This window comes from Rosa rugosa, chromosome 6 (assembly GCF_958449725.1).
Source record: "Rosa rugosa chromosome 6, drRosRugo1.1, whole genome shotgun sequence".
NCBI lineage: Eukaryota > Viridiplantae > Streptophyta > Magnoliopsida > Rosales > Rosaceae > Rosa > Rosa rugosa.
In genome coordinates, this window is record NC_084825.1 from 35,142,125 (window position 1) to 35,166,394 (window position 24,270).

General features: G+C 37.2%; 4 protein-coding genes and 1 long non-coding RNA gene across 5 annotated transcripts; 2 read left to right on the forward strand and 3 right to left on the reverse strand.

Annotated features, from left to right (window-relative positions):
* Window positions 1-3,088, forward strand: LOC133715580 (uncharacterized). Its single transcript, XM_062142116.1, has 6 exons — window positions 1-394; window positions 1,013-1,172; window positions 1,537-1,724; window positions 1,866-1,989; window positions 2,146-2,276; window positions 2,747-3,088. Exons 1-6 carry the CDS (start codon window positions 167-169, stop codon window positions 2,864-2,866), a joined length of 951 nt encoding a protein of 316 aa, XP_061998100.1. The 5' UTR covers window positions 1-166; the 3' UTR covers window positions 2,867-3,088.
* A 666-nt stretch (window positions 3,089-3,754) lies between these two features.
* On the reverse strand, window positions 3,755-6,925 carry LOC133716651 (receptor-like protein 7). Its single transcript, XM_062143333.1, has one exon. It carries the CDS (start codon window positions 6,923-6,925, stop codon window positions 3,755-3,757), a length of 3,171 nt encoding a protein of 1,056 aa, XP_061999317.1.
* A 1,307-nt stretch (window positions 6,926-8,232) lies between these two features.
* Window positions 8,233-11,051, reverse strand: LOC133718888 (uncharacterized). Its single transcript, XR_009850641.1, has 3 exons — window positions 10,888-11,051; window positions 9,586-9,784; window positions 8,233-8,539 (listed from the first exon to the last, which is right to left on the reverse strand). It is a non-coding gene; the product is annotated as an uncharacterized LOC133718888 (long non-coding RNA).
* A 2,070-nt stretch (window positions 11,052-13,121) lies between these two features.
* LOC133718455 (uncharacterized) lies at window positions 13,122-16,268 on the forward strand. Its single transcript, XM_062145305.1, is given in 7 exon segments — window positions 13,122-13,550; window positions 14,166-14,325; window positions 14,696-14,772; window positions 14,775-14,885; window positions 15,027-15,150; window positions 15,308-15,438; window positions 15,945-16,268. Coding segments are annotated over 7 exon segments (948 nt in total). The 5' UTR covers window positions 13,122-13,322; the 3' UTR covers window positions 16,062-16,268.
* A 669-nt stretch (window positions 16,269-16,937) lies between these two features.
* Window positions 16,938-20,138, reverse strand: LOC133716652 (receptor-like protein 7). The gene has a single exon (XM_062143334.1). It carries the CDS (start codon window positions 20,136-20,138, stop codon window positions 16,938-16,940), a length of 3,201 nt encoding a protein of 1,066 aa, XP_061999318.1.
* Between the last annotated feature and the right edge of the window lie 4,132 nt (window positions 20,139-24,270).

The following is a 24,270-nucleotide window of genomic DNA, read 5'->3' on the forward strand; positions in this document are numbered from 1 at the left end:
AACACACCTGAAACTAATGGATCTCTCAAACAAGTGACACTGACAACAGAAATTTCCTCATAACCCCTAAACCCACTTGATCTGAACCTCTTCCTACAACACCAAACAAAACCCAGATCAGATTCACTCCCGAATCTCCTACATTTCCAGAAGCAGAGTAAATAGGATGAGTAGGAAGAGAGTTTTGATAGTTGGAGGCACAGGTTACTTGGGACAGCATGTATTGCAAGGCTTTTCAGAGATTCAAGAAACCACTCCTTGTGATCTGGCATTTACCCACCACTCAAGTCCTCCTCCCCAAGCTTTGCTCAATGCATTTCCTAGTGCGATGCCTTTCTCTGTGGATTTGAAGTCTGGCAATGGATTTGAAGCCATTTCTCATCAGTTTGGTCCGGTCAGTTCTCACCCCATTAAGCAATTTCTTGTATATGTTGATTGTGATTAGTGATTTTATAATGTTGGTGCTATGATTGGGAGTAATGGGTTTTGTGGAAAGATCAATTTTGTTTACTGGGTTTGAATTTTTTGAATGCCTTACTGCCCTGTTCTGCTGTTGGGTTTGTACCTTAACTGCTATGTACTAGCTTTAATGGGTTTTGTTTTGTTGTTTTATTAGATAATTGATATTCTTTGGTTCCATTTTTCGGAGTTAAGACCTGTGCATTAGTATGGTTCTGTAATGTGCTTAGGGGGAACTTAAAATCTCTGAACATGCTAAAACAATCAAGCAAGCAACTTTTAAGTGCTCAGAGGTGTATTCAGTTGAATTCCCAACCTGATGTATGTACCTAACTGCAATGATCTAGCTTGCATGGGTTTGTTTTCTTTTTATATGGATGATTGCTATCCTTCTGTTCAATTTTGAGTTGACATGTGTACAAATGCCATTAGTTGTTTAGGGGAAACCTACGCTATCTTAAGTGCTAAAAGAACTTGCCTTCTGGTATACGATTTGATGTTGTTGTTCAAGTAAACAACTTTAAGTGCTGAGTTGTGTGCTTTGAATTCCCAGCCTGATGTGGTAGTAAACTGTGCTGCACTTTCGGTTCCTCGTGCCTGTGAAATGGATCCTGCTGCAGCTATGTCAGTTAATGTGCCATCTACTCTTGTTAATTGGTTATCGAGCTTAGAAGAGAGTAATTATCTTCTGATCCATTTGTCAACTGATCAAGGTAAGTGACTCTTAATTGTTTCGTATAATGTAATTTGTTCATATTCCTAGTTCAGTTACCCGGTAAAGATGGATCAATAAAAGCAAACAAGAGAAACTGGTAAGAACTACAATGGCACATAGTTTTTACTTAGCTTTTGCCATCAAATAAACTTTCTCAAGTACTTGAGAATCTGAGATAGAGATTTAGATTTTTAATTACATTATTTACTTTTTATTGTTAACGACCCCTGTTGGTCTACAGTTGAGGTAAATAAGATAAAGGAAAGGACGATACATATTGTTGGATTAATTAACTTCATCATACAAATTGTTGGATACATAAATAGCTATTTGTAGATGGGACTGATGTGAATTCCCATCAGTTTATGAAGGGGTGAAGTCCTTTTACAAGGAAGATGATGAAGTTGTTCCGGTAAATGTTTATGGGAAATCAAAAGTGGCAGCTGAGCAGTTCATTACTGAGAAATGCTCAAACTTTGCAATTTTGAGAAGCAGTATCATCTTTGGGCCACAGACAATCTCACTGGTTTCAAAATCTCTTCCGATTCAGGTTTGCAAAAGAGAAAACAGACATTAAAATTGTACTATTGCCACTTTGTTGGCAGATTAGTTTGGAGGCCATATGAAAAATTGAAATTGGATCTAGGCTACTTTACTTTGTTCAAATTAGTGATACCTGCAATTGATGTAGTGGGTTGATGGTGTCCTCTCCAAAGGAAATACAACCGAATTCTTTCATGATGAGTTTCGATGCCCTGTGTATGTAAAGGATGTTGTAGCAATCATACTTGCTTTGTCCAAGACATGGATATCAAGTATGAAGTTTGTAAACTCATGCCTGCTATATGTTTCTTTTTGGTTAAATCTGTTTTTCGTGGGCTATTACGAGACTACTGTTATTTTCTACTTCCTATTGAGAAGTACTCTCACTTGTGTCTTCATTGTACTGATATTCATGGACATTTTTGCAGAGGCTAAGCAAAGAAAATTGCTACTGAATGTTGGTGGACCGGACAGGGTATCCCGTGTACAAATGGCTGAGACGGTTGCTGATATAAGGGGATACAACCTCGTATTAATTAAATCTGTATCTGCATCATCGGTATGATACTTTGCTACATTTTCTAGTGTTCTATTATGTTTGAGATACTGGCATTCAACTTCAACACCTTTATATCAGAATTACTAATACATGACCCATCAGTTTCAAGTTGCATTCTGACTTGTTTTCACTTTGCCCTTGTCTGGACACTCCTATATGATCAAAACATGCGACTACAATGTCCAGCCATATGCTTTCTCCTCTTTCTACCAATTAATAGGATAATGATCTGTTGTGTATGCTCGCTAACGAAAGCCTATCATTTTTCATAGGGGGGGGGGGGGGGGTTGGAATAAAGGTTAGGGTTATGATTGGTTTGGCTCAATATCATTGAATGTTCCAGAAATGTAAATAAATAAAGCTTTTGTCGATTAAAAAACGTTGTTCTTTATGTTGTCTTAGTAGTCAATTTATTTATTTATGCAGTATTTCTGTACCTGACAATATTTCACTGTCATGTTCATCTTCAGGTTGATCGTGGAGTTATGTCTCCTGCTGACATATCCATGGATATAACTAAGCTAGTTCAGACGCTTGGTATTTCTCCTATTTCATTTCGAGATGGTGTCAGATTGACGCTTGAACTGTGACCAGTGACCAAGTCTTTGATGCCATGAAGGTATTGTAAATTGCTTCCTTATTGTAATACTGAGGAGTACTCATCAATTTCACCCATACTTGATTGGGGTAAAAGTGTTGTTAAAGTGTTCTAGAGAGACTATCTTTTATCCCAAGAAGCTTCAATTGTATTACTATGAATTTCGTTTCTACTTGTTTGAGAATGAAAATGCTCATGACCCAAATCTTGACAATTACTGATTGTCTCATTAGCCTCACGTCTCTACGACTCCAGGCCAATTATATGGATAAACAATTTTAAACAATAATTTGAAGCAAAACGATATTTGCTTGTTTCTAATCGAGAGGGGCGTATTACTAAAATTCTTTAGTAATTTTTCAAAAGTAATTAACTGGATAATGTGGTGGGAACGAGAAATAGACATTCAATTTTATAGTTCGACATTAAAGCTTGCCTTCTAAATCTGTTTATGCTAGACGCAATTTTTCAGAGACCTTATTATAGCTATGTATATTGTTAAATGGATGATTGAATATCAGTTCATACAATTTTGACATCTGCAACAGCTCTCTTAGCCCCAGATCTCAACGCCAGTTCTTCTTCACCAGCTTTTTTAAAATTAGAATATCTATTAAGTCTGGAGTTCACTGTAATTCAATACAACTTCAGAACACATAGGAAAACAGGTTACAAATATGACCGTTCGAGCACATTCTTTTCACACATCACAGGCAAATATTGAGCAAGTTTGCCACAAATTTATTTATTATGTGTTACAAATTGAAAGAGTGAGTCCAACTTACAGGAAAATACACAGAAGAAACAAAGCACGAGTCTTGGTCCTTATTAGAAAACCGAGGCCAACAACAAGCCAGGTGCATTGCTCTTCACAACCATTTCAACGTCTCCAGAATCTTTGATGTGCATAAACATGTCTCCTGTGATGACCGAATCTTTCTTCCAGCTGAGGGAATATCTTTAGAAGCATGTTATACATAGCTCTGTAATACCATTTCCTCCATCTCTTGCAAAACAAAAGTGACCCGATGACAATGCCAAACCCACATGTAAATCCAATTTCCGGACAAATAATATCCCAATCAATCTCATGTCCAGGATTTGAATGGTTGCCTTCCAGCTTTGGTGGTGAGAACCCTGTGTTATTATCTGCTGTTAAAGGAGGCCCCCATAATCCTTTGTTACCTTGGAAGGAAGCTGCATCAAATGTTGAAAATTGAGCACCGCTTGGTATCCTCCCGACCAATTGATTATATGAGAGATTCAAGAATGCAAGGAAAGTGAGTTTTGTAAGCTCCAGTGGGATTTGACCGCTCAGTTTGTTTTTCGAGAGGTCCAAAGACTCTAGCTCACTCAAGTTGCTTAATGATGATGGAACTGCACCTGTGAAAGCATTGTTGGACAAGTTGAGGGCATATAATAATTTGAGTTCTCCAATTTCCTCCGGTATTGATCCGTTGAACTTGTTGCATGAGAAGTCAATAGAGGTGAAGATTGTTAAAATATTCACCAGCTCCATCTCTCTACCTTTGATGCTAACCATGACTGTATCTTCTTTATAAGAAACTCCGCTGTAACCAATTTCAAGGTTATTGATCTTCCATAGGGCATTATCTTTGCTAGTCCTCATCGCCTGCCAAGTTGTCAAAGCTGTTCCAGGTACTTCACCACTCAAATTGTTGTGAGCCAAGTCTATGATTTGAAGTACTGGCCAAGTGCCATTAGTCTTGCGACATCTAATGCGTCCATAGAATTTATTGGATCGCAAGACAAGGACACGCAAGGTCGATGTGTTCCTCAAAAAGCATGGAAATGGTTCTGTTATCAGATTGTTTCCAAGGTTTAAAACCTCTAACTGGGTGCAGTTGACAAGAGATTTTAAAAACTGGCCTTGAATTTGATTTCCACTGATGTCGAGCGTTTCTAAACTGCAATTATGAGAGAATTCATTAACATTTGTAAGATTGTTTCTCCTTAAATTGAGTACTTCAAGCCTGCTCATTGTAGTCAAGCACCGCGGAACCGTGCCACTCAAAGAATTATTGGACAGATCAAGAATCTGAAGAAATTGTGAATTGCATAATGATTCTGGAATGATCCCATTGAGGTTATTGCTCGAAAGCGACAAGAATCTTGTGTTAACAAGCACATCTCCAATGGTACTCGGTATGGGAGAGCTGAAATAATTCCACGAGAAATCTAGATAATAGACATTGCAAGGTGATGTAAAAATTGGGATTTGTAAATAAGTGAGATTGATTGAAGGAACTTCTAGAGAATCTAGGGAGTTGCAAGAAAGATTTAGGAGATAGAGATAACTAAAACTCCAAATCCAGTTGGGTATCTTGCCATTTATCTGGTTATCTGAAAGGTCCAAACTTCCCAAGTTAGATTGATTTCTCAAGAAATGAGGAAATGTTCTCAATTTCAATGACACCAACCTCAAGTCAGAGAGCTGAGAAAATGAGGAATATGAGAAATTGGTATAATCATGGGTAAGAAACAAGTTATTGTGTGAAAGATTAAGTACAGAAAGATTTCTCAGCTGGTGTAGACCATCAAGAGGAAACGAGCCACTGAAATTATTTGAAGAAAGATCTAGAGTGGTAAGACGTCGCAAGCTAAAGATAGACATAGGTATTGGCCCTTCGAGATTGTTGCTACCCAAATGAATTTCAAGATCAGGACCATTCAGCAAGGAGGAGGACACATTAGAAATTTCAGGGAATGGACCAGAGAATTGATTGCTGGAAAGATCTAGGCTACCCAACAGGGGAAGAGAAAACAGAGATGCTGGGATATTCCCATCGAGCTTATTGTTTCTCAAATTAAGAGAGGATAGCTTAGTAAGGTTTCTCCAGTGGGTGGAATTAATAGTACCTGTTAGACCGTTGTAGGAAAGGTCTATGGTGTGAACATTCTTGGCCCCACTGAATGACGGAATTGAACCTTCCAACTTGTTAAAAGACATCGACAAATAAACCAACTGTGTAAGGTTTGTCATTGACTTGGGGATCGGTCCGGTGAAATTGCAATCTCCAATAATTATGGCGGACAGCATTTTGAGATTGCCAATAGAATTTGGCAATAACCCTGAAAAATTTGTCCCGCTTAGATCCAGGTACTGAAGAGATCCATTCCTTGGGAATTCTGGCAAGGAACCATCAAGTTGGTAATTAAATGAGAGGTCAATACTTTGTAGAGAAGGTAACTGAAAGATCTCTTTGGGAAATGTTCCATGCAACCCGCATTCTCCGAGACTCAAGACAGTCAAGTTTGAAAAGTTGGCAAAGAATCCTGGAACTGGCGCAGAGATATTGTTGTTCCTGTCCAACCTAATCACGGATAGAGACCGAAGCTTAGCAAGGGACTGGAGAAAAGGGCCTGAGAGATCACACAAGGACATGCTCAAGACCCTGAGGTTAGGAAGGGAAGCTGATATGGCTCGGCACCACTCCCTCCCCTGTTCTGATATTTGGACACCATCAAGATATAACTCTCTAAGTTCTGTGAAGTTTTGAACCAACATGTGTAAATTTGGACTTCCAAGTGTCAAATCGTCACCATTGTCAGAAAAATCAACAACTACCAACCTCGTCAATCGTGAAATTTCAATGGGAATTTTCCCTGAATAATCATTAAGAGATAAATTCAGATACCTCAAGTTCAGGAGATTTCCGATTGCGGATGGAATTGATTGAGAGTTACTGCCAAGTCGGTTGTCGGCCAGATTGAGGCTTTGAAGGTAATGAAGATGGAAGAGACTGCTGGAATTGTCAATTCCAGCTGAGATACCTTCGCTGCTTATGTCAAGACCCAGAACACGCCCATTACGGCTGCAAGTGACGCCCACCCAGGAACAACAATCAGTACTTGCATTCCATGAAATAAGCTTGGAAGAATGATGAAACGAAGCATCGAACACGAGGCTTTTCTTGAATTGGAGCAATGATAGTTGCTGGTCTTTAATACACTGGCTGTGAACTGCTGGGATGATGATACTGACCCAGAGTGTGATCAAGAAAAGGAAGAAATGTAGCAGAGTTTTCATTTTGGCTGAGGTTAAGTGAAAAACACTTAATGGTTGTGGTGGCTTTTATAAAGTGGAATTGGCAAAATCCTCCCATGAGATTTGTGGTCGTTTTGAAGTGTTCTGTACTGTGGCCTAAGTCGACGAAGACTTGGGCCTACAATGACCCTGAGAGTCAATCTTGCAGTGAAGCATGCTTCGGGCAAAGTGGACGAAGACCTGGGCTGACGAAGACCCGGCCCTGAGAATCAAATTCACACTGACGAAGACCCTGACACTTGCTTCTCTGGGCGCCAACTTGAACTGCAAAGTCTAATTGAAGTCGAAAAATTTTAAATCACACAATTAAAAGATAAAATTCCACTATCAGAGGAACCTACAGAAGAATCTATAAGAAAAATAGTTTTTAATCATTCGATCTTATGCAAAGAAACGTAAAAAGGTATAGCCAATTGTACTCTACTGCTTTGCCAAAAAAAAAAAAAAAATTGTACTCTACTGTGGGAAAGCTTGAGCATTAAATTGTGTAACATCTTGAAATTGGTTCAGAGGTTGTTTTCGGTAAACTGCTATATATGTTACGTCAATTGCCCGGACTTTGTGTTTGAAGTGAATATTATGTTGAAAGTTTTAGGGGATGCCAAAAGCCTTGCTAATTGTGGAAAAGCTAATGCCTTTATGATTGTAGCGTATGCTCCTAGAAATTGATTCTGCAATTAATATTGCTTGCTTCATTTTATCATGTAAAGTTTTGCATGAAATTTGTGCTTGATTTTTTGATGTGAAGTTTTTCCACATTATCATCTCATTTTTCACTGATGATAGCATATGATCCAGTTGTTTAAATTTTTAGAAACATTGTCAGTTCAATACGACCTCTTTACCTTCTATTACTGGATCCAGTTTATTACCACCATTTGATCTTCTAGCATATGTGTTCTACTGCTTGTTACAGGCTACAATTGTCAGCTACTTTAATAATTCCTACTGAAGATATGGCTTAAATTGTTTGCGATGGTTGTGATGATATCGTGATCTTTGCAGAACACATAGAAATATCCAGGGTAATTTTGAATTCTCTTACCCTTGACTTATATTAAAACTGTCCCATTGTCATGCTGTCCACTCTCCTTCTCATCGTCTTCTTTAATTAGCTAAGCTTCTAATAGTTTCTGTCGATCATTTTCTTTTGATTAATGTAGGAGGACATAATCTAGGGGCTGTATTTCTTTGAATTACACACCTTGCCAATAATTTAAGAGCTCCACAATACATCATTCAAATTCTGATATTTCATTCTGCCATATATTTATAGAAATGCCAAGGAATAAGCTACCACTGCTGTTGCTGAAACTGAAATTGCTGCAAATGTTAATGTTGTTCGACATGTGCGAATGACTGATCCAGTTGTGTACATATGTGAGACATGAAAACGGAAAGGTTTCAAAGGTATTCCAGAATCGGAGATGTCAACATAAGAGAAGTTCAAATTGGTATGAAAAAACTTTTGGCATGAGCATGAACAATGGTTTCACCAATCTTGCATTCGAACAATCACACCCACCAAGCATATTCCTTCTCCATCAGCAGCTCTAGTTCTTCGACATTCTTGATTTTGCAGTGCAACTACTTCATCTACAGTCATGACAAAAAAAACAGCAGGATTAGGTTGTTATGCATCATAGGTGGCTTGAATTGCAACAGATAGCAATAGGAAACAGATGTCTAGCAACCATTTGAGCACAAAGAGCATCAAAAGGACAGACTATTGGACAGTTTCATTATCATGCAAGAAACCTGAACCAGAAAATCATGTAGAGTGTCAAGTGAAAATCTAGTTGTCATGCACGTTCAGTGTGTGCGTGTAAAACATTCAATGAAGACTAATAGTGGAATAGTAGTGAAACATTGATGGGATTCATTGGAATGAAGTTCCACAGCACTGGAAATTGCCCACATGATAAAACTTGACAGCTTTTCACCACTCTGGAACATTTTCAGAGAAAATTTTCACTTTTCTTAGTATGATCAAAAGAACCAGTGAAGACTAATCTTGCAGTCTATGAACAAATATGAGTAAATAGGGGATACTGTTGTCACTAAAAAATTTCCATACAAAGTATGAGGGATGTTGAGGACATATTCAACCTTATGAATATGATACAGCAGCCCAACTATCCAATACACATGACAAGTAGTCATTAGGCATCATGAAGGATAATGTATTTGTTCTATTGAGAATATTATAATATCAGATGTTATAATCTGAAGTTCTGAACTTACAGGAGTATAGGGATAAGTAAAGATTCAAACCAAAGTAGGGTCATGCCAAGTTTAAAGTAACGAAAGGCCTTAGGATTTGCCATCATGCAAGACATCATGCATCTACACGCACCTATAATCAGCATACCAATGCACAACAGGCATATGTGAAAACTGAAAATTCATAGTGATGCAGCATCAGAAGGAATTATGAGAAAAATTGAACAAAGGAAAAAGGAGAAGATTAATGGGAAGAGTTTCTCAAGTTTACTCAGTAGTCTGGCAACATGGAGCAATGTCCGTATTTCTATAGCGTCCAATAGAACTAGATCAAACATTTGTAAATAGTTTGACATAACTATGCCAGAAAACCAAAGATAACAGCTACATATTTAGGGGGGAGAGAGAGAGAGAGATACCACATAAGAGATGAGAGCTGGAGGGGCACTCATAAGAATGGCTTTAAGGCCAAACTCTACAGTAGCAAAAATCTGTTATCAAAGTCACATCAGGCACAAGAAATTTGTAGAGATGAGATGTGAACTCCATGAGCTGCTCGAGGGCATTGTTCTGCAACCATTCAGTAATGTTTCTTGAAGAAACAACATCGTCGACCACCTAAATCCAAGAATACAGGAAATTAAGCATCCAGGAGAAACACAAGATACATTTATTCTTTCAGAAACCCTTTCCAGGATTAAGAGAAGTAATCCAGGAGCCAAGTTCAGATTGTAACAAATAAGTCCATCCATATGCTAACCACCATGCAATTAAGAGGTTGTCCTGCACTATGTAATCAATGTAATTCCCAAATGCATATTCAGTTTGATGTCATTTGAGATCTCTTTGCCATTGATATGTTACTAGTGAAATGTGAAGCCTGGGTTGACTTCAAGCGATTTCAAGACACCTTTGGCGTGATGCCAAAGGCCGATCTGAAGCCAGAATTTTTCTAAGTTCTCTCTACGAATGATTCTCTAGATGTGAAGAAAGGTAGTCTCTATCCCTATTACATTAATACTGTTTTTGTTCTACATCAGGTATCAAGTATACGGAGCTATTAAAAATGCCACATTCTCATTGCTAATTATATGACAGTATAAAGGAGGTATCTCAACATGAGGTATGATTATATGAACGGTGATCTTATTTTGTAGGATCATACTTCACTGAACAAGAGAAAAAAGGATGCTTCTAGTTACAAACTTTGTTGGTACAGCTAACAATTACAGATTTCTAGGTGAAACCCAGATGTAGAACAAAAAGAAATTAACCCCAGATTCAGCTAAAAGAAAAAACAATATGAAACCCAAAATGCAGAAAGAGGGAGAATACGTAGTACCTGAGAGAGCGCAGAAGTGCAATTAGTATACAAAACTTGCAAATTTTAGAAGAAATTGAACATTTCAAAAATCCTTAACAATACTAAAATAGAAAACGTGAGAAACAGAGATGTATTACAAGAGGAAGAGTAGACCAAAACTGATGGAAGTGAAATTGCTTCGAGTTTTCCTAGAAAAATGGTTCCTCTTCTCTGGGTCAGATAAGATGCTATACGAAAACGCAACTCCTTAAGCTTCCCAAAGCGTAATACTATCCTCATATTTACTAACTAGCAGCAAAACCCAACAAGAAATCACACAAAGCAAACAAGATAATTACCTAGAACAATGAAATGGGTGAATTTCGAAGACGAAAATAAGAGCCGAAATTGAACTTACTTGAGAGCGAGTTTCCAGTACGCCGTTTTAATTTCCTAATCAGTTGAATGAGTTGAATCCCTAGAAACACACAAGACTTCGTACGGGTCTTGCCGTATCGGCAGAGCTGACGTGCCTTCCAATTTCGAACCCGAACCCATCCATCTTGAATTTTTGAAGTTATAAGAAAGTCGAAAAAATTGAACTAGTATGGATTTTAATACTATTAACGGGAAAAAAATACAAACAGTACCCAACCTAAGGCCCACTCGTAATTTCTATACCCAAGGTTTCGAAACTATCACTTTGGTACCCCAAATACGGACCCCGACCCAACTTTAGTACTTGGAGCCGTTATCTCAGTAACGGCGTCTGACAGGTGGCATATATTGAAGGACAAATTCGTCCTTTCATATTTAATTCATTATTTTTTATATATATCCCATATATATATATATATATATATATATTACCTCTGTTCTCTCTCTCTCTCTCTCTTCCCTCTGCTCTCTCTCTCTCTCTCTCTCTTCCTTTAACCATCATCAACGACTACCCACCACCACCATCAGAACCGTCATTCCTCTTGCCGGCGTTTCTGCCCCGCGCCTCCTCCTCTTCAGCCCCACCCGCCTTGCAGCAGCCCTTGCCTTGAAGCCCCACAGCCGGCCAGACCAGCACACCAGGCCGAGCGCTGCCCAGCCATGCCCAGTCGCCTGCCTTGCCTGGTCGCTGCCCAACCTCGCCCAGCGCATCGCCTAGCCCCCCCCCCCCCTCTGCACGCACATCGCCCTCCGTGCTGCTGCCCCACGTCCCTAGCCTGCAACCTGCCCACCCTCGATCACGTACATGGGTGATGCAATAACGGCGCATCCAAGAAGTGAAATTAATTTGCCCCAATTCTGGGTTTCATTCTTTTGGCAATGGTCTGGAGAAGATGATGGGAGAGTTGGGAGGAAGAAGAAAACGAAGAGAGCTTGAGGAAGAAGAAGAAATCTAGTGAAAGGACGAGAATACCCCTCAAAGTTTGACAGTTGACTAAGGCTGTAACGGCCAACAGTGTTTTAGGTACTAAAGTTGGGTCGGGCAAGGTATTTGGGGTACCAAAGTGATAGTTTCGAAACCTTGGGTATAGAAATTCGGAGTGGGCCTTAGGTTGGGTACTGTTTGTATTTTTTTCCCTACTATTAACACAATATAAAAAAAATTAGGGAGAATTCCACAAATGGTAACTCAACTATAACTCATTCGACACTCTGGTCACTTAAGTTTCAAATATATCACTTTGGTTACTCAACTATTACAATGTCAATCACTTTAGTCACCCAAGGGGCATTTTATCTCACTTTGATCACTTCTCCCAATCATTCTAATACATATTTATCAAATTTTCACAATTGATTGGATTAATATATCACTAATATTGTGGCAAATTTTTTTTCTTTAATGAAAAAAAATTAAAGAAGTGATTAAAGTGAATAACAGAGTTAAAGTTGAGTGACCAAAGTGATATATTTAAAAGATGAGTGACCAAAGTGTCGAATATGTAAAAGTGATTGAGTGACAATTTGTGATATTCTCCCATAAATTTATATGTTGTCTGAAGACGTCGAAAAAGTTTAGATAACAGAAAACAAGAATTCTATTGTCTGAAACTTATCGTCTGAAATGTTTTTTGACATAGTGAAAATTATGAAATTTTATCTAAATTGTGTGTTCATTCAAGTTTTGATTGTGACGACGTATTAATTTGTCGTATGATTTTTCAAGTATCAACAGACATGTGGTTAGCCGGTGGTTGCATCCTTGCTCTTTTTCTTATAATCGGGGCCTCTTTTTATTCATTCTCCTTCCTCTTGCATGAATTCCTATTTTGACAAGGAAATAAATTAATGGTAGACAATTTTGAATAATGACAAACTAAATTGTAAGTTTTAGGGTATGGTTTCCAAACCAAACCAGTATGTCGGTTTAATTGAATTTTCGTTGCACTTTTTTAAATGAAAAACCAAAATCATTGGTTCAATTTGTGGTTAGTACTTAAAAATTGAATGGATAGAATCAAATTCAACCTTACTATCTTATGTAAAAAAGAGACAAGTAATTTTTAAACCACAGTGAAAATCAATACATCAAAACATTGGGCATACCGGATCAATTAAATTGAATGAGAGTAAAGTATACCAATTCTAAATAAAGTATTTATATTCCAAACACTCAAAAACTTCTAAAACGGAGCACTTTGGCACACATGATTTTTTGTTTTCTTTGGCTCTAAAATCAAATGCGTGAAACACACCGGAAACTAATGGGTCTCTCAAACAAAGTGACACTGACAACAGATATTTCCTCATAACCCCTAAACCCACTCGATCTGAACCTCTTCCTACCACACCAAACAAAACCCAGATCAGATTCACTCCCGAATCTCCTACATTTCCACAAGCAGAGTGAGTAGGATGAGTAGGAAGAGAGTTTTGATAGTTGGAGGCACAGGTTACTTGGGACAGCATGTATTGCAAGGCTTTTCAGAGATTCAAGAAACCACTCCTTGTGATCTGGCGTTTACCCACCACTCAAGTCCTCCTCCCCAAGCTTTGCTCAATGCATTTCCTAGTGTGCTGCCTTTCTCTGTGGATTTGAAGTCTGGCAATGGATTTGAAGCCATTTCTCATCAGTTTGGTCCGGTCAGTTCTCACCCCATTAAGCAATTTCTTGTATATGTTGATTGTGATTAGTGATTTTGTAATGTTGGTGCTATGATTTGGAGTAATGGGTTTTGTGGAAAGATCAATTTTGTTTACTGGGTTTGAATTTTTTTTGAATGCCATACTGCCCTGTTCTGCTGTTGGGTTTGTACCTTAACTGCTATGTACTAGCTTTATGGGTTTTGTTTTGTTGTTGTATTAGATAATTGCTATTATTTGGTCTTTTTCGGAGTTGAGACCTGGGCATTAGTATGGTTCTGTAATGTGCTTAGGGGAACTTAAAATCTCTGAACATGCTAAAACAATCAAGCAAGCAACTTTTAAGTGCTGAGAGGTGTATTCAGTTGAATTCCCTACCTGGTGTATGTACCTAACTGCAATGATCTAGCTTGAATGGGTTTGTTTTCTTTTTATATGGACGATTGCTATCCTTTTGTTCAATTTTGAGTTGAGATGTGTACAAATGCCATTAGTTGTTTAGGGGAAACCTACACTATCTTAAGTGCTAAAAGAACTTACCTTCTGGTATGCGATTTGATATTGTTGTTCAAGTAAACAACTTTAAGCGCTGAGAGGTGTGATTTGAATTCCTAGCCTGATGTGGTAGTAAACTGTGCTGCACTTTCGGTTCCTCGTGCCTGTGAAATGGATCCTGCTGCAGCTATGTCAGTTAATGTGCCATCTTCTCTTGTTAATTGGTTATCGAGCTTAGAAGAGAGTAATTATCTTCTGATCCATTTGTCAACTGATCAAGGTAAGTGACTCTTAATTGTTTCGTATACTGTAATTTGTTCATATTCCTAGTTCAGTAACTCGGTAAAGATGGATCAATAAAAGCAAACAAGAGAAAGTGGTAAGAACTACAATGGCACATAGTTATTACTTAGCTTTTTCCATCAAATAAACTTTCTCAAGTACTTGAGATAGATATTTAGACTTTTAATTACATTATTTAATATTTACTTTTTATTGTTAACGACCCCTGTTGGTCTACAGTTGAGGTAAATAAGATAAAGGAAAGGACAATACAAATTGTTGTATGAATTAACTTGAGCGTACAAATTGTTGGATACAAATTGCTAAATAGCTATTTGTAGATGGGGACTGATGTGAATTCCCATCAGTTTATGAAGGGGTGAAGTCTTTTTACAAGGAAGATGATGAAGTTGTTCCAGTAAATGTTTATGGGAAATCAAAAGTGGGGCAGCTGAGCAGTTCATTACTGAGAAATGCTCAAACTTTGCAATTTTGAGAAGCAGTATCATCTTTGGGCCACAGACAATCTCACCAGTTTCAAAATCTCTTCCGATTCAGGTTTGCAAAAGAGAAAACAGACATTAAAATTGTACTATTGCCATTTTGTTGGCAGATTAGTTTGGAGGCCATATGAAAGATTGAACTTGGATCTAGGCTACTTTACTTTGTTCAAATTAGTGATACCTGCAATTGATGTAGTGGGTTGATGGTGTCCTCTCCAAAGGGAATACAACGGAATTCTTTCATGATGAGTTTCGATGCCCTGTGTATGTAAAGGATGTCGTAGCAATCATACTTGCTTTGTCCAAGACATGGATATCAGGTATGAAGCTTGTAAACTCATGCCTGCAATATGTTTCTTTTTGGTTAAATGTGTTTTTCGTGGGCTATCACTAGACTACTGTTATTTTCTACTTCCTATTGAGAAGTACTTTCACTTGTGTCTTCATTGTACTGATATTCATGGAATTTTTTTGCAGAGGCTAAGCAAAGAAAATTGCTACTGAATGTTGGTGGACCGGACAGGGTATCCCGTGTACAAATGGCTGAGACGGTTGCTGATATAAGGGGATACAACCTCTCATTAATTAAATCTGTATCTGCATCATCGGTATGATACTTTGCTACATTTTCTAGTGTTCAATTATGTTTGAGATACTGGCATTCAACTTCAACACCTTTATATCAGAATTACTAATACATGACCCATCAGTTTCATGTTGCATTCTGACTTGTTTTCACTTTGCCCTTGTCTGGACATCCATCTCCTATATGATCAAAACATGCAACTACAATGTCCAGCCATATGCTTTCTCCTTTTTCTACCAATTAATAGGATAATGATCTGTTGTGTATGCTCACCAACGAAAGCCTATCATTTTATAAGCTCCTTTGTTGTGGTTTTTGTGTTTTTTTTTTTTTTTTGGGGGGGGGGGGGGTGTTCGAATAAGGGTGAGGATTAGGATAGGTTTGGCTCAATATCATTGAATGTTCCAGAAATGTAAATAAATAAAGCTTTTGTTGATTAAAGATCCTTGTTCTTTATGTTGCCTTAGTAGCCAATTTAATACAGTATCTCTGTACCTGACAATATTTCACTGTCATGTTCATCTTCAGGTTGATCGTGGAGTTATGTCTCCATCTGACATATCCATGGATATAACTAAGCTAGTTCAGACGCTCGGTATTTCTCCTATTTCATTTCGAGATGGTGTCAGATTGACGCTTGCTTGAACTGTGACCAGTGACCAAGTCTTGATGCCATGAAGGTCTTGTAAATTGCTTCATTATTGTAATACTGAGAGTACTCATCAATTTCACCCATACTTAATTGGGGTAAAAGTGTTGTTTAAGTGTTCTATAGAGACTTTCTTTTATCCCAAGAAGCTTCAATTGTATTACTATGAATTTCATTTCTACTTGTTTGAGAATGAAAATGCTCATGACCCCTCTCATTAGCCTCATGTCCGTCTCTACGACTCCAGGCCAATTATAAGGATAAACAATTTTAAACAATAATTTGAAGCAAAACGATATCTGCTTGTTTCTAATCGAGAGGGGCCTATTACTAAAAGTCTTTAGTAATTTTTCAAAAGTAATTAACTGGACATTCTTTAGTAATTTCAATACTTATATAGTTCGACATTAAAGCCTGCTTTCTAAATCTGTTTATGCTAGACGCAATTTTTCAGAGACTATAATAAGAGAGCTATGTATATTGTTAAATGGATGATTGAATATCAGTTCATACAATTTTGACATCTGCAACGGCTCTCTTAGCCCCAGATCTCAATGTCATTCCGCCAGTTCTTCTTCACCAGCTTTTTCAGAATTAGAATATCTATTAAGTCTGGAGTTCACTGTAATTCAATACAACTTCAAAACACACATAGGAAAACAAGTTACAAATATGACAGTTCGAGCACATTCTTTTCACACATCACAGGCAAATATTGAGCAAGTTTGCCACAAATTTATTTATTATGAGTTACAAATTGAAAGAGTGAGTCCAACTTACAGGAAAATACACAGAAACAGAGCACAGATCTCAGTGCTTATTAGAAAACCGAGGCCAACAAGAAGTCAGGTGCATTGCTCTTCACAACCATTTCAACGTCTCCAGTATCTCTGATGTACATAAACATGTCTCCTGTGATGACCAAATCTTTGTTCCAGCTGAGGGAATATCTTTAGAAGCATGTTATACATAGCTCTGTAATACCATTTCCTCCATCTCTTGCAAAACAAAAGTGACCCGATGACAATGCCAAACCCACAAGTAAATCCAATTTCAGGACAGATAATATCCCAATCAATCTCATGTCCTGGATTTGAATGGCTGCCTTCCTGCTTTGGTGGTGAGAACCCTGTGTTATTATCTGCTCTTAAAGGAGGCCCCCATAATCCTTTGTTACCTTCAAAGGAAGCTGCATCAAATGTTGAAAATTGAGCACCGCTTGGTATCCTTCCGACCAATTGATTATATGAGAGATTCAAGAATGCAAGGAAAGTGAGTTTTGTAAGCTCCGGTGGGATTTGACCGCTCAGTTTGTTTTTCGAGAGGTCCAAGGACTCTAGCTGACTCAAGTTACTTAGTGATGATGGAACTGCACCTGTGAAAGCATTGTTGGACAAGTTGAGGGCATACAATAATTTGAGTTCTCCAATTTCCTCTGGTATTGATCCGTTGAACTTGTTGCACGAGAAGTCGATCGAGGTGAAGATCGTTAAAATATTGACCAGCTCCATCTCTAAACCTTTGTTGCTAACCATGACTGTATCTTCTCGATAATAAACTCCTTCCACCAACTGATGGCTATTGATATTCCATGGGGCATTATCTTTGCTATTCCTCATCGCCTGCCAAGTTGTTAGAGTTGTTTCAGGTATTTCGCCATAAAAATTGTTGTGAGCTAGGTCTATGATTTGAAGTACTGGCCAAGTGCCCTTAGTGTCGCGGCATCCAATGTCCCCATAAAATTTATTGGATCGCAAGACAAGAACACGCAAGGTGGATGTGTTCCTCAAAAAGCATGGAAATGGTTCTGTTATCAGATTGTTTCCAAGGTTTAAAACCTCCAACTGGGTGCAGTTGACAAGAGATTTTAGAAACTGGCCTTGAATCTGATTTCCACTGATGTCCAGAGTTTTTAAACTGCAATTCTGAGAGAATTCATTAACATATGTAAGATTGTTTCTCCTTACATTGAGTACTGCAAGCGTCTTCATTGTAGCTAAACACTGGGGAATCGTGCCACTCAGAGAATTATTGGACAGATCAAGAACCTCAAGAGATTCTGAATTGCATAATGATTCTGGAATGATTCCACTGAGGTTATTGCTCGAAAGCGACAAGAATCCAGCTTCAAGAAACATATCTCCAATGGTACTCGATATGATAGAGCTGAAATAATTCCTTGAGAAATCTAGATAATAGGCACTGAAAGGTGTTGGAAAAATTGGGATTTGCCCATGAAACTGGTTGGAATGGAGGTCAAGGTACCTTAAGTTACCGAGATTGTTTGAAGGAACTTCTAGAGAATCTAGGGAGTTGCAAGAAAGATTTAGGTAACTAAGATCACTAAGACTCCAAATCCAGTTGGGTATCTTGCCATTTATCTGGTTATCTGAAAGGTCCAAACTGTACAAGTAAGATTGATTTCTCAAGAAATTAGGAAATGTTCTCAATTTCAATGACACCAACCTCAAGTCACCGAGTTGAGAAGATGAGGAATATGAGAAATTGGTATAATCATGGGTAAGAAACAAGTTATTGTGTGAAAGATCAAGTATAGAAAGATTTCTCAGTTGGTGTAGACGATCAAGAGGAAACGAGCCACTTAAATTATTTGAAGAAAGATCTAGAGTGGTAAGACGTAGCAAACAAAAGATAGACATAGGTAGTGGCCCTTGGAGATTGTTGCTACTCAAATAAAGATCAAGATCAGGACCATTCAGCAAGTGGGAAGACACATTTGAAATTTCAGGGAATGGACCAGAGAATTGGTTGCTGGAAAGATCTAGACTAAACAATAGGGGAATAGAAAACAGAGATGCTTGGATATTCCCATTGAGCTTATTGGATCCCAAACTGAGATAAGATAGCTTAGTAAGGTTTCTCCAGTGGGTGGAACTAATAGTACCTGTTAGACCATTGTGGGAAAGGTCTATGCTGACAACATTCTTGGCCCAACTGAATGACGGAATTGAACCTTCCAAATTGTTATAAGACATCAACAAATAAATCAATTGTGTAAGGTTTGTCATTGACTTGGGGATCGGTCCGGTGAAATTGCAGCCTTGAATATGTATGGTGGACAGCATTTTGAGGTTGCCAATAGAATTTGGTAATAACCCTGAAAAATTTGTCCCGCTTAGATCCAGGTACTGAAGAGATGCATTCCTTGGGAATTCTGGCAAGGAACCATCAAGTTGGTCATTCAAGGAAAGGTCAATACTTTGTAGAGAAGGTAACTGAAAGATCTCTTTGGGAAATGTTCCATGCAATGAGCATCTCTGGAGACTCAGGACAGTCAAGTTTGAAAAGTTGGCAAAGAATCCTGGAACTGGCGCAGAGATATTGTTCAATGGCAAACTAATTACAGATAGATACTGAAGCTTGGCAAGGGACTCGAGAAAAGGGCCTGAGAGATGACAATTGAACATGCTCAGGACCCTGAGGTTGGGAATGGAAGATGATATGGCTCGGCCCCACTCACTCCCCTGTTCTGATATTAGGACACCATCAAGATATAACTCTCTAAGCTCTGTGAAGTTGTGAACCAACATGGGTAAATTTGGACTTCCAAGGTTTAACTCACCATAACTGTTAGAAAAATCAAGAACTACTAACCTCCTCAAGCGAGAAATCTGGATGGGAATTTGCCCTGAATATTCATTAAGAGATAAATTCAGATACCTCAAGTTGAGGAGATTTCCGATTGCGGATGGAATTGATTGAGAGTAATTGCCAAGTTGGTTGTCCGCCAGATTGAGGCTTTGAAGATAATGAAGATGGAAGAGACTGCTGGAATTGTCAATTCCAGCAGAGATACCTTGGCTGCTTATGTCAAGACCCAGAACACGCCCATTACGGCTACAAGTGACGCCCACCCAGGAACAACAATCAGTACTTGCATTCCAAGAAACAATCTTGGTGGAAGGACCGAAATCAGCAGCGAACACGAGGCTTTTCTTGAATTGGAGCAATGATAGTTGCTGGTCTTTAATACACTGGCTGTGAACTGCTGGGATGATGATACTGACCCAGAGTGTGATCAAGGAAAGGAAGAAATGTAGCAAAGTTTTCATTTTGGCTGAGGTTAAGTGAACAAATCTTAATGGTTATGGTGGCTTTTACAAGGTGGAATTGGCAGACGACTGCATGAGATTTGTGGTCGTTTTGAAGTGTTCTGTACTGTGGCCAAAGTCGACAAATACCTGGGCCGACAATGACGCTTTGCAGAACTGCAAGCGACCCTGCAAGACTTCAAAGGTATAGCCAATTGTACTCGACTGTGGGAAAGCTTTAGCATTAAAGTGTGTGACATCTTGAAAATGGTTCAGAGGTTGTTTTCGGAAAACTGCTATATATGTTACGTTAATTGCCTGGACTTGTGTTTGAAGTGAATATTATGTGAAAGTTTTAGGGGATTCTCATACATTAATTTCTTAAAATGGTTGATTACTTCCAAAAGTGTTACTATTTGTGGAAAAGCTAATGCCTTTATGATTGTAGTGTATGCTCCTTGAATTTGATTCGTTAGGTGATTCTGCAATTAATATTGCTTGCTTCATGTTATCATGTAAAATTTTGAATGGAATTTGTGCTTGATTTTATGATGTGAAGGTTTTTCGCATTATCATCTCATTTTTCACTGATGATGGCATATGACCCAGTTGTTGAAATTCATAGAATTAGAAACATAGCCAGTTCAATACGACCTCTTTACCTTCTATTACTGGATCCAGTTTGTCACGACTATTTTATCTTATAGTATATGTGTTCCACTGCTTGTAACATACAGGCTACAAATTGTCGGCTACTTTAATAATTCTTACTGATCGAAGATAATGGCTCAAATTGTTTGTGATACCGGTGATGATATTGTGATCTTTGCAGAACACATAGAAATATCTAAGGTTTCAAATTTCTCCGAAACTACCGAAATTTCCATCGAAATTTCCGTAATTTTGAAGTACCGAAACGAAATCTATATGCTATATCATTTTTGTCAGGAGTTTCCCGAAATTTTCTGAAATTTTCCTTACATTTCCGTGAAATTCTTAATTTCTGAAATATCTACAGATAAAAAATATATTTAAAAATTTACACCCAAATTTTGTCCAAAATTTCTCTTAAATTTCTGTGAAATTTGTATATCACCAACAATGATTTTTTTACTTATACTTTCATGAAGAAATATGAAATTTTGTTTTTTTTTTTTTTTTTTGCAATCAAGGTGAATACAAAACGTCCAAAAAAAAATTGAATACAACAAAAAACCTTTTTGCTTTTATCTGCTACAAAGTTGAATGCTCCAACAACAACATAATTCTTTTTTTTTGCTTCATAAAATGAAACACCATATTGAGTAATTTCACAATATTCGATATATGGATTGCATATGGAAAGAGATCAACATACATACAATACCCATGTGATGAAGTACCAAAATCATTTCCAAAATTCATGTATTTGGGAGCAGTATTGTATGATATTAAATGGAAACAGTTCAACCAGCTAGATCGAACCACATTGTAGTAGCTTTTATATTCTTTTTGTTGTACTTGTTCATTTTCATTAATTTATGGGGTATATATTGGTTTTACATCATACTCTTGTTTAATGTGGACGTAACAGCAACCAACCAACACTTACCTATATCATTTATCTCCAACCAAATGTGGAGAAAATTGGAGTACTCACCTTTCAGCACAGTTGAGAATAAAGAAAAAACTTGAAATGCTTGTGATCTTTAATACTTGTAACATACAGGCAACAAATTGTCGGCTACTTTAATAATTCTTACTGATCGAAGATAATGGCTCAAATTGTTTGTGATACCGGTGATGATATTGTGATCTTTGCAGAACACATAGAAATATCTAAGGTTTCAAATTTCTCCGAAACTACCGAAATTTCCATCGAAATTTCCGTAATTTTGAAGTACCGAAACGAAATCTATATGCTATATCATTTTCGTCAGGAGTTTCCCGAAATTTTCTGAAATTTTCCTTACATTTCCGTGAAATTCTTAATTTCCGAAATATCTACAGATAAAAAATATATTTAAAAATTTACACCCAAATTTTGTCCAAAATTTCTCTTAAATTTCTGTGAAATTTGTATATCACCAACAATGATTTTTTTACTTATACTTTCATGAAGAAATATGAAATATGAAATTTTGATTTTTTTTTTTTTTTTTTTTGCAATCAAGTTGAATACAAAACGTCCAAAAAAAAATTGAATACAACAAAAAACCTTTTTGCTTTTATCTGCTACAAAGTTGAATGCTCCAACAACAACATAATTCCTTTTTTTTGCTTCATCTCAAATGTTGTATGCTTCATAAAATGAAACACCATATTGAGTAATTTCACAATATTCGAAATATGGATTGCATGTGGAAAGAGATCAACATACATACAATACCCATGTGATGAAGTACCAAAATCATTTCCAAAATTCATGTATTTGGGAGCGTATTGTATGATATTAAATGGAAACAGTTCAACCAGCTAGATCGAACCACATTGTAGTAGCTAGCTTTTATATTCTTTTTGTTGTACTTGTTCATTTTCATTAATTTATGGGGTATATATTGGTTTTACATCATACTCTTGTTTAATGTGGACGTAACAGCAACCAACCAACACTTACCTATATCATTTATCTCCAACCAAATTCGGAGAAAATTGGAGTACTCACCTTTCAGCACAGTTGAGAATAAAGAAAAAACTTGAAATGCTTGTGATCTTTAATACTTGTAACATACAGGCTACAAATTGTCGGCTACTTTAATAATTCTTACTGATCGAAGATAATGGCTCAAATTGTTTGTGATACCGGTGATGATATTATGATCTTTGCAGAACACATAGAAATATCTAAGGTTTCAAATTTCTCCGAAACTGCCAAAATTTCCATCGAAATTTCCGTAATTTTGAAGTACCGAAACGAAATCTATATGCTATATCATTTTCGTCAGGAGTTTCCCGAAATTTTCTGAAATTTTCCTTACATTTCCGTGAAATTCTTAATTTCCGAAATATCTACAGATAAAAAATATATTTAAAAATTTACACCCAAATTTTGTCCAAAATTTCTCTTAAATTTCTGTGAAATTTGTATATGACCAACAATGATTTTTTTACTTATACTTTCATGAAGAAATATGAAATTTTGATTTTTTTTTTTTTTTTTTTGCAATCAAGTTGAATACAAAACGTCCAAAAAAAATTTGAATACAGCAAAAAACCTTTTTGCTTTTATCTGCTACAAAGTTGAATGCTCCAACAACAACATAATTCCTTTTTTTTGCTTCATCTCAAATGTTGTATGCTTCATAAAATGAAACACCATATTGAGTAATTTCACAATATTCGATATATGGATTGCATGTGGAAAGAGATCAACATACATACAATACCCATGTGATGAAGTATCAAAATCATTTCCAAAATTCATGTATTTGGGAGCAGTATTGTATGATATTAAATGGAAACAGTTCAACCAGCTAGATCGAACCACATTGTAGTAGCTTTTATATTCTTTTTGTTGTACTTGTTCATTTTCATTAATTTATGGGGTATTGGTTTTACATCATACTCTTGTTTAATGTGGACGTAACAGCAACCAACCAACACTTACCTATATCATTTATCTCCAACCAAATTTGGAGAAAATTGGTGTCACGCCCCGAATTTTGAATAATTAAATTCAAATCCGAAACGAGAGAACAAACACAAGAAAACACATAAAGAAAATTTTTCATTTAAACTAAGCAACAAACAAACTAAACTCACAATGTCAATACCGACTCGTTCTTTAGAGTCACATATTACATTACAATAGTTTACAAATTAAACTGAATATCAATTCAACGTGTAAACACACCCACCACAACTCACTACCCAGCGGAAGACTTAAAACAAAGAGCACCCTTCCACGTCCACGCCATCGAACGTACACCTCAGCTTTGATAATGATCACTCGATATTCTAACCTGCACAATAACCCCTACACCATAGAATAGTGCACCAGGAATGTAAACGACAAACCCGATAAGCCTTTCAGCCCGTATGAGTAAACTCAATTAAAATGACTCACGTCACTCATGCTTATAATTTCTCAATTCGTGAGATAATTAAAGCAACAATATTTAATTATCACAACAAAAACATCAAGTTTCAAACTAAACAATATCATGCTCAATAA